Below are 11,516 nucleotides of genomic sequence, written 5' to 3' on the forward strand. Positions count from 1 at the left end.
TGCATTGTCTTAAAAATATGTTGAATTGATTATGAGAACTGAAACAACTTGTCCAGAAACCACAATGTAATACAACTAAGGAATCAGAAGGAACAATCTCAACTTGATCTTGCAAATGAAATATCATTCTACCAATCCTAATCAGATTCAACAACTCCAGTGAAAATGTAAATCAAAATCAAATCCTGAACTACAACTTGAAATGAACAACTCGCTCAATCAATCTATAGATTCAGACTAAAGCTAAGAATCTAGAAGAAACTCCCTTCAATCGAATCAGGGACTCAGGCTTGGCTTCATTTCTAGGAAGAACACGGACGCTTAGCTGCTCATGGCTGTAAGGAGAACTACACCGAGACGCTCCCAAATCACCATGGCAGAAACTTGACGGAAGAAGATGATATGATGGTGAGATAAAAGAAATGGATGAGATGGAGATAGATTGGGAGAAGAATGGCGATCCCCCTTAAAATCTGATTCTTTCCATTTTGTAACTAACGCTCTCCATCTGGTTAGGATCCGCGCCTTTCAGGATGGAGCTCCAAGATCCGGGTCATCCACTTCCTCCTCCAGCTTCTATTCGCACGTTTTTGGTTTAATTTGCTGATATGTGTCATCCGCCGCAGCGCCTAGCCTGTACGGTGCCCTTTTGATTAGTGATCCTGAGCTTCATGTAAATACCAATCTGCCGTGGCGCCTCTGTCCATCCGCCGCGGCGCTTTTTATCGAGAGTCCCCTTGGAAATCCGCCGTGGCGCCTTCCCAAATCCGCCGTGGCGCCTCAGACAGAACTGAAACTCCCTGAAATTCACACCAAAGCAGGGATCAAAAGTACACACATATAAAATCACATAAAATCATGCAAAAACACAAAGAAAACCTCACAACTTCCTTCACCAACTCTTATGCACAATAAAAGCTAATTATATCCAAAATATGCAAATATAAATGGCAAAAGCATAAGTTTAGGACTAGAAATATATCGAAATAATGAGGCTTATCAACTCCCCCACACTTAGCTTTTGCACTCCTGGGCAAAATTCAATCTAAACATAATGCAGAAGAGAAAGATGAAAGGGAAGGAAAAGGCAAGCTCAAGAGTCTAAGCTACACTGCAACCAATAGTGATTCTTCAATTAATATCAATCCATGGAACATTTCTAATGCAAAGAAATCAATCAATGATATACAATTTAATCCAAGTGAATAAGATATAGAAGACCACACAAGGGAATTAGTATATCACTCAACTCACGAATGTTTAAGGTTCTTTCACTCAATTCACTTGTTCAAATGCTCTACCATATGCTTGTAATAGCTCTACCTCTCCACCACTCAAATACATAAGTACTCAAGAATCAAGAGGACTTTTGTGGCTTGTAATGTAAAGGTAGGAAAGAAATGCACAAGAATGCATATGAGGGAAGAGATAATATGCGAAAAATATGTAGAATTCAATAGGATTAGTAATGTTCAATTTAAGGTTTGATTTCTTGATCTTGAATTCTAAAGCTGTAAAGGTGTTTTTATTCCCACTTTCTTTTCCTTTCTTGCTTTTTCATTTCTTTTCAACTTTTCTATTCTCTTTTTTTTTAACTTTCTTTTTTTTTCTTTTTCTTTTCAGTTTTTTTTCCTTTCGTACCCATGCTCAAGTATGCATTTCCTCATATCAATCCATCAATTGAATCCATCATAATGCTAGTGAATTCTGGAAGGAATGAATGAAATGAAATATGCATCCTTGTAGGAAAGAGGTTTTATAAATGAGAGTGAAATAAATGGAAAATTCAACTAAAAGGCCCAAATGGGTAACAAGGGATAAATCATGTAGGGTTTAGCCATTTGGTCTAAGTAGCTACTTTGAATGAATGCCTCAATCATGTTCAAGAGTACTAATGTTACATGTGGTCTTGATTAAGGACTAAGACAAGTTCTAGAGAGCATAAGAAATAAGTGAATGCACACAACATAAATGAATATAAAGGCTCAAAGAATCCTTCCAACTAGGCTTTGTCTTCCATATTCATTCACTTCAGCTAAAGAACACATCATGCTTAATCTCTATGCATTAGAAAATTTCACTTCAGGATATTAATTTCCAAATCAAAATTAATCATAGATGCAACATTAAACCCTTGAAATAAGCTTAAACCTTCAAAAAGTTTTTTTTTTTTAAAAAAACTGAGGTTTTTACAAAAGACACAAAACACACAAAAACACAGCATTCACTCCCCCACACTTGATCCCTGCATTGCCCTCAATGCAAATCTGAACAAAAGATAAGCCAGGAAAGGTGGTAAAGGAAAGAGTGGACAAAACTAACATAACACAAGAAATAAAAATGACACCTTTTTTTTTTTAGAAAAGGGAGTTTCAGCAAAACAGGACAGCAGCAACCACATTCTTCCCCCACACTTACCTCTTGCATTGTCCTCAATGCAAGCAGACTAAAGATGTAGGCCATGTAGATCAAATATATAGCAAGAGGCAGGAAATAGGATTACCAAAATAGAGGGAGATTATTCTGAGCAGTTAACTACTATTTTTTCTACTGGGTTGGCCCCCCTCCCCCATACTCATTCTAAACAAATAGCCCAAGATATGATTTCACACGCAACTCAAAAAGATAAAGGGAGGAAAGGGACAACCGTATAGTTTAAAGCGCTTCAAGCTCTTAAATGAGAAGGTAGCATCTCTAATGATGAACATGTAAGTATCCAACATGCTTTTCAGCTCTAGCACCTTAGGTGGTGGTTCTGGGTCAATAGGGAGAGGTCTCACAATATACAATTCCTTAAAAAAAAACATGATCAGATTTATCAAAACAGTCAATAAAATTCACAAAATATGTACCAGCAAAAGAGGTTGCACAAAAAGGAGAGTACTCAATATGTTCATGCTCAAGTATACTTAAATCCGGTGTTAAATCACAAGAGAGTATTTCATGTGAAAAACAATGAGCATATACAGCAATAAAAATTTGGTTTTGTACAACTCCTCTTTTGGTACCTAAGCTGTCAAAAACATGTGCAAATTGAAGGGAATTGAAAGACGACGCGCAGCGGAAATCAACTTAAAATTTAAAACTTTCAACCCCTTGCCCGAATCTACCGATCGCGTTTAAGTTAGGTAGTAAGAAGCATTACCTTCGGTGTTCGATTTCCAAGTGGCTCAGTGATTCCGCCGTTCAGGATGCCTCTGCTCGCCTCCTTTGTCGTTCGAAGTTGACAACTCCGGTCGGCTTCCTCTACCGGTATCCACACGAGTAGCCCTCAATCTCGAACGACGTGCTAGCGTCTATGTCCGTCTAGGGTTTTCAAAAATCCGTCCTCTCTTCTCACTTTTGGCCGTCCCTTATCTGCTTAGTGCTTTCGCTCTCTCTCTTAAAACCCTAGCTCCTCATATCAAATATATAGGATGCTATAGGTTTAATGAATGATTTTTAATTTCAAAATTAATCCTAAATTAATTCCGAAATTAATACAATATCAAATATTGCCTAATCAGATAAGAGAATAATTAAATAAATATGGTTTATATTAAATCCGTCTCACAGATTCAATTCACCTATTTATTTAATTCAAAAATAAAGATATGACGGAATTAATTTACATAGATCTAATTTATCCTTATAAATTAAATCTAACAATTAATATCTCTTATATTTATATAATATATATATACGAATATATATATATACATGTCCACCCTATATTATTCATTGAATCTGGACATATCTTAGATTCAATGAATCTGGACATCATAACTCGCGTTGGGCTATTTTGTGTGCGACCCTGTAGGCCCATATGAAGTTGGCAGTGGGCCATTAACTATAATGACTCACAAGTCGTAAGCGATCTCTAGCAAGACATTACGACTACCCAAATCATATGAGGATCGTTGAACGATGTAACCTTTCATATAACCATATCGCGTCCCTTTTGTCACACGACATTTTGGTCATGGATGAGGCATAGAGAACGTCATCCTCCTAGTCATGACCGTTACTTTCTCGATCCCTGAGTAGTCTGAGTATAGAAACGGAACTACCTTTCCATTATAGTATGGCCATACATTTCTCAGACTCACTCATCGAGGGGCCCAGTAATGTCTCTCTACGAATGTGAGGGACAAATTCCATCTTGACCATTCACATTCCTCCGCATGAAAAACCACTAAGCCTGAACATAGTCTTTATGATCACTCGGTCAAAAGTGACTTTTGACTAGGTCAAAGCTAAGCGTTTCTCATGTAGGAATTCATGATGATCTCAAGTTAAAGGGCACAGTGACATGGTTTGTATATGAGAGAAGCTTATGACTTAACCCATGCAGCTCTCTCATAGCGGGTCGGTCCAACACCTTGTACTCTTACATGCGCCTATGACTTTAATTTATATCTCTATATATCTTTAAAGTCATACTGGTCTTATTTCATCTTTGCTCCCACATAGATGACCGACCAGGGACATTTAGGATACACCATGAGTTATCCAAGGATAGTCATCACAGTAAACATGCAAATAATATTATAACGTAATTAATAAATTCATAAATCAACAATGTTCATAGCAAAATGATTGGCCCCTAGGGCACAATTTCCAACACAAATCTATGGTGATCAATTTCAAATTTAGAGTCGTGCATAAATCTGAATATGACATGCTCATTATCATACAATTTAGAACCATGAATTTCCAAACCCTCAATATCAGGTGGAAGATCACATGACAATGTAGGATGCAAAAAATCATGAATACAATTTGTACCATCCAAAACAGAATTAGCATTGATTTCAGTAAAAACAGCCTGGAAATCACAAGAGAATGTAGAATTAGAAGGCTTAATAATAGTAACAGCATTGTTGATAACACCCTTCATGGATTCAACATTTTGTAGTAATGCGATTTTGGTTCCAGTTTCACCTTCCTTTGCTCTTAACGATCCAGCACTTGCACGATCCAGTAAAACACCTTTCCCAAGGCCATCATCAAGTGAAACAAGAGAAATATCATCTTTAATTGAATTAAATGATGAATCAAAGTCATGTGAAGTGGAAAGCTAGCAATCAGTTTCCTTACAAATGGGGCATGGCATGTCACCTTTACATGCACAAAAACAAGGAGGAGGGTGGAAAGAAGAGAGGTTAGTGAATTCATCATCAAATTCAATTTTATCAGAAAAGTCCAATTCATGTAATGACTCTTGTGCACATGAAAGGCCATCAATCAGGGAGTCAGAACCTTCATTAGCACTACACATATCAATATCATCTACTTTAACACCAGAAGAAATAGGAATCATGCAATCAACATGTTCATTAACATCATGACATTGATTTCCTAAATTCAGGCTCAAAGAAAGTTCACTACTCTCAACATATTCATGCTTGTCATACTATCTAACACACAAGTGACTTGAAATATTTTCATTCAAAGCTTGACAAGAAATAAGAGAAACATCATCTTCATGCTCAAGAGGATTAGGTTCAGTTACATCATGCTCTAAAGTATTTTCATTAACATCAATAACACAAGGAATATCATCAACAATAGTTTCACAAGAAAAAGGAATAGAAATAGGAGTAACCTTAAGAGATAGGGTTTGCTCTTCCTCTTCAATTTCTTGGATTGTTGGCATGACATGCAGCGGCTTTTGCTTCAACCTCTTAAGTCTGTGCCTTCTTCTCCTTGTTTTAAAACCAAATAGCTTGATCCTTCTTGGTTGCTTAGGAATTTCTTCCTTAGCTACTTCAGTCTCAGGCTTATCACAATCAGTAGCAGTAATTAGAGCACTATGATTACCCACATTGTCAATTTGTGATGTAACATGTGTATCACTTCCCGGGTGTATTTCAATTCCAAAATCTTCACAAAAGCTATCACAGCATTGTAGTGATGGAGTGTCAAAGTCTCTACTTTGAGGTCTGGACTACTCATTTCTTGTCCTAAAGTACCTTCGGATTCTTGAGAGGATGTCTCACTTCCTGATTTAGTTACAGTTGTAACAGTAGCTTGAATTCCTTACTCATCATTCAAATATTGAGCTTTAAACCATGGTTCACCCTCTTCACCATTTGATTTCTCCCAAAATATATGCATTATGAGTATGTTTGACAATTCAGCAATTTCATTCAGCTCTTCTAATTTCTCTTTTAATTTCCCACACTTCATAGCATCATTGAGTAATCTTTCATGTCTCACCTCCAATTGATTACTTGCTTCCTTCAAAGCATGTATGCGATCACCATGGTTTTGAATTGAAAGAAGAGTTTCAATTCCACTGGTGTGAAGCTCACAAATTGGTTCATCAGGTTGTTGGGAGGCTATGGGAAGGGAAGATTCTTTAGGAGCTTGAAACCTCACTTTTTCTACTACCTTAACTTGTGTGGATGCATTGGAGCTAGCCTTTAAGCATGGAGTCATGTTGTTTCCACCATATGTAACAGCCTCAAAGTTGGCTTGACTCCTAGAAGGAGCATTCTCAAAATTAATTAGGGAGTAGTCTTCATATCTTGCTGACTTGTCATTTCCATAAGACACATTAGATGATAATCCTTCTGTATTAGCATCTATTCTAGTAGCAATGGCTTCCAACCTTCCAAATAATTGGGCCAATTTATCTTTCTTTGGTGACTCAATATCCTGCAACTGAGCTTGAATAGGGGTTTGATGAAATTCCTTCCTTAATCTAGAATTTTGATGACTTGACTCATACTAGGGTTGATTCATCCAATCAGGATTTCCATGAAGATTCTTACTAGGACATTTCCATCCATTATGCCAGGGTGAATTGCAATAGCAACACAATGGTCTTTGAGATGCTGGGAACAGATTTCTATGCTGCAAATAAGAATAGCTCAGCGCACACCCATATTCCTCTTGAAAGTTCCTATACATTGGGGCATAATATGGGAAATCATCATTAGGTCTAGAATAATAGGAATTAAATCTTTCATCCTTCCAACAGTAATCCATGACTCAATTAAACAAAAGCACTAGAACCAATCAAAACAAACAAAATCAATCAAGAAAACATGAGATAAACTCAGGCGCCGCGGCCTTTATCTTGAGGCACCGCAGCCTCTGAGATAGAGAGCTACAAAACGCAAGAATGGGCATTGTGCTACGGCTGATTGTGAAATGTGCTGCGGCGCTTTGGACAGAAAGCTCAGAAACCAGTCAAAAACATTCTGAACACATGTAGGAATACAAGAACACTAAAATACAAAGATTAAACATGATCCAGCTAAATTTTTGGGACAAGAGTACTCACATATCAAAGCTATGAGACCACAAAATGTAATCACAAGAATAAAAAACAGGACAGTCTAGAGGCTAGAATTCAAGCAACAAAACACTGTAAAACAAATTAAACTGACACTTAACCAACTAAAACCTTGAGCAACCGTGCCTCCCCGGCAACGGCGCCATTTGATAAAGCCTTTGTCGTTAAGGGCTCTCAAAAATACTAGAATTAAGCTTAGAAGTGCAGTGGCTCAACCCTAGGTCGATTCACAAGGAGGCTTGTTGCTCAAGAGTTTTGTTAATTAAATGCCTTCACAAATTATTAACAGTGGAAGTGATCTGGTTATTTATATTGATTTTCTGGTTTTTGCAAATGTAGAATGTAAATGTTTATATCTTTTGGTTTATCTAAGTGAGAAATTGTGAAGCGAATGAGTGATAGAATATCAGATATGAGTGAAATGTCCTCCTAGAAATGTGCTCCACCTTCCTAGTCCACTTATGGATGCAGAAGTTCAACAACCGAATCAAGACTTGGCCAACAACTCGCTGGCTTCCTCACTGTCAAGACTACAACTTGTATGAATCAACAACAAGACTAGAATCATTCAGCTTAGGAAAAATAAAATGATAAATCAATCCTCCTGTGACAATCACAACCGTGCATTGTCTTAAAAATATGTTGAATTGATTATGAGAACTGAAACAACTTGTCCAGAAACCACAATGTAATACAACTAAGGAATCAGAAGGAACAATCTCAACTTGATCTTGCAAATGAAATATCATTCTACCAATCCTAATCAGATTCAACAACTCCAGTGAAAATGTAAATCAAAATCAAATCCTGAACTACAACTTGAAATGAACAACTCGCTCAATCAATCTATAGATTCAGACTAAAGCTAAGAATCTAGAAGAAACTCCCTTCAATCGAATCAGGGACTCAGGCTTGGCTTCATTTCTAGGAAGAACACGGACGATTAGCTGCTCATGGCTGTAAGGAGAACTACACCGAGACGCTCCCAAATCACCATGGCAGAAACTTGACGGAAGAAGATGATATGATGGTGAGATAAAAGAAATGGATGAGATGGAGATAGATTGGGAGAAGAATGGCGATCCCCCTTAAAATCTGATTCTTTCCATTTTGTAACTAACGCCCTCCATTTGGTTAGGATCCGCGCCTTTCAGGATGGAGCTCCAAGATCCGGGTCATCCACTTCCTCCTCCAGCTTCTATTCGCACGTTTCTGGTTTAATTTGTTGATATGTGTCATCCGCCACGGCGCCTGGCCTATACGGTGCCGTTTTGATTAGTGATCCTGAGCTTCATGTAAATACCAATCCGTCGTGGCGCCTCTGTCCATCTGCCGCGGCGCTTTTTACCGAGAGTCCCCTTGGAAATCCGCTGTGCCGCCTTCCCAAATCTGCCGTGGCGCCTCAGACAGAACTGAAACTCCCTGAAATTCACACCAAAGCAGGGATCAAAAGTACACACATATAAAATCACATAAAATCATGCAAAAACACAAAGAAAACCTCACAACTTCCTTCACCAACTCTTATGCACAATAAAAGCTAATTATACCCAAAATATGCAAATATAAATGGCAAAAGCATAAGTTTAGGACTAGAAGTATATCGAAATAATGAGGCTTATCACACCTGCAGTACCATTTGTGCCTGCCCCAGTCCAGTCTAGTCATGAGATCCGTAGTGTGGGTCAGCTGAGTGACCGGCTGAGTTCATAGGGCGTCACATCAGGAGGGATGTGGATGCAGACCTGAGAGTACACCTAGACTACCTCCAGGGTGTGAGGGAGCTGTATCAGGCACACGGACCAGGCAACCCTTACTTAGAACCATTTGACTGGTTATGTGAGATGGTAGATGTCCTACCTAACACTCCCTTCTGGACCCATGAGATCATCCGCCTGAACTACCTACTGGGAGATGATGTAGAAGACTGGATCTGCAGCCTCGAGGACTTTGTTATTGTTCACTTTTTGTAGACGCTAGGACTGTCCTATCACTAACGTAGGATATATTTTGGCACAGCTAACCCGAGTAGGTTAGGCTGATAATGCTTGGTCGATGGTTGTGTTGATTGCACTTTGACTGGTTAATGCTTAGCTGCTATTTGCTGTATGCTCTTTTTGTGAATGAAATCCAAGCATGATATTTATTTCTTGTTCCTTGTTGTACTATCCGGTTAGTTAAGCATGGTTAGAACTCGACGAAACCTTTCACCGGAGAGACCCCTAGTGTAAGATGCAAGGGTCCCTCCTGATCCATTACAATTGATTCTGGAACACCTCGAGCAACAGCAGAAGGCCATCGAGGACATGAGAGCAGCTCAAGCTCATCAGGAACAAGAAAGGGATGCAGTGATAGCTGTAGCAATGGCAGCGGCATTAGCGAACCTCGACAGAAGGCAACCAGAAGAAGAGGTCTCTGCAGCACCAGCATCAGAACAGTTGCCAAGGCTGGCAATACTAGCAGCAGAACCTGACAGCATTCAATAGTGGATGACCCGATTCTGTAAGCACAACCTGCCGTCATTTGATAGGACATTTGACATTCAAGTGACAGAAGAGTGGATTAATCACCTAGAGAAGGTCTTCAAGGTGCTGGACTACTCATCAGAGCGAAAAGCCCATATGGCAATATATAAACTAGAGAAAGATGCTGATCGCTGGTGAAAGAACACTAAAATTCTTCTCGATGCTCAAAACACGATGGTGACTTGGGAAGTGTTTCTGGAGCAGTTTTATGAGAAGTACTTTTCGAGATCTGTCCGAGATGAGAGAGAAGCGGAATTTCTGACTCTGAAGCAAAGGGATGATGAGCCTTTTGATGAATACTTTCTAAGTTCATCCGTCTCTCTCATTATTCAAGCTATCTCCGATATAGAGATGATGAGAGGTGGACAACAGAGAAGATGGTTTAAGGACTGAAGCCATCATTGAGGGAGATGATTGCTCCCAGACAATTTGAGCAGTTCAATAAAGCAGTGGAAGCTTGCCGAATCACGGAAAGCAGCTTCAACCATCATCTGATGGTCAAGACAACTCCCAGAGCAGAGAAGGGAGGTCAAGGAGGTCAAGGTGTTACCTCGTCCAACGTGAATAAGAAGAGGAAGCAACCTTGGAACAACCACAAGAGCAAGAAGGGCGGTAAAGCCCCGAAGGGCAAGGAGTGTCCTAAGTGTGGCAAGAATCACGGTGACAGACTGTTTATGGCTGGGCAGAATGTTTGCTACACCTGTGGCAAACCTGGACATTTCTCAAGGGAGTGCCCACAGAACACCGAGCAGTCAAGACCACGTACCCAGGGCCGAGTGTTTGCCATCACAAGAGAAGAAGCCCGAAAGTCTCCGGAGATGATCCAAGGTACGATCATGATTAACAATTCTCTGGTGATTGCAATGTTTGATTCGGGTGCTAGTCATTCTTTTATTTCATATGCCTGTACGGAAAGACTTGGCTTGAGTATAAATACATTGCTATATGATATACATGTGTCTACCCCAACACAGAGTAGGGTAATTGCATCTGATGTATGCCTAAACTGTATAGTTTGTTATGAGCACTGTTACACTGCTATAGATTTGATATGCATGCCTTTCCATGAGATAGATGTGGTGATTAGACTTAATTGGTTGTCATCCCACAATATCCTAATGGATTGTAAGAACAAAACCCTAATCTTACCCACGAGGGATTTAGAGTCGAATCCGGAAGTTAGATTAAACTTCATTACGGAGGCCCAAGCAGGCAAATGCTTACGAAAAGGCTGTCAAGGATTCCTCGTTTTCTTCTCGGTACAAGTCGAAGTCAAGGAAGGGATAGAAGAAATCCCAGTGGTCAGGGAATTTCCGAAAGTGTTTCCAATAGAGATCGCAGGATTACCCCCAGACAGAGAAGTAGAATTCACAATTGACATAGTACCTGGAGCAGGACTAATTTCTAAGGCCCCTTATAGAATGGCTCCTAATGAAATGACAGAACTTAAAAAGTAGATAGAGGAGTTACTTGAAATAGGTTTTATTAGACCAAGTGTGTCGCCATGGGGTACTCCAGTGTTGTTTGTCAAGAAAAAGGATGGTAGTCTAAGGCTGTGCATAGACTACAGGGAGTTGAACAAAGTCACAGTTAAGAACAAGTATCTGCTCCCTAGGATAGATGATATGTTAGACCAACTAGTTGGAGCCAGTGTATTCTCTAAGATTGATCTAAGATCAGGCTATCACCAGCTCAAGATTAAGTCT

The 11,516-nt window shown here is 39.3% G+C and overlaps 1 protein-coding gene across 1 annotated transcript; it reads left to right on the forward strand.

Annotated features, from left to right (window-relative positions):
- Positions 1–10,220: 10,220 nt before the first annotated feature.
- Positions 10,221–10,789, forward strand: LOC114755938 (replication protein A 70 kDa DNA-binding subunit C-like). Its single transcript, XM_028944834.1, has 2 exons — positions 10,221–10,638; positions 10,785–10,789. Exons 1-2 carry the CDS (start codon positions 10,221–10,223, stop codon positions 10,787–10,789), a joined length of 423 nt encoding a protein of 140 aa, XP_028800667.1.
- The last annotated feature ends 727 nt before the right edge of the window (positions 10,790–11,516 follow it).

Source organism: Neltuma alba, unplaced genomic scaffold (genome assembly GCF_004799145.2).
Source record: "Neltuma alba isolate B1F8T4 unplaced genomic scaffold, ASM479914v2 tig00010350_pilon, whole genome shotgun sequence".
NCBI lineage: Eukaryota > Viridiplantae > Streptophyta > Magnoliopsida > Fabales > Fabaceae > Neltuma > Neltuma alba.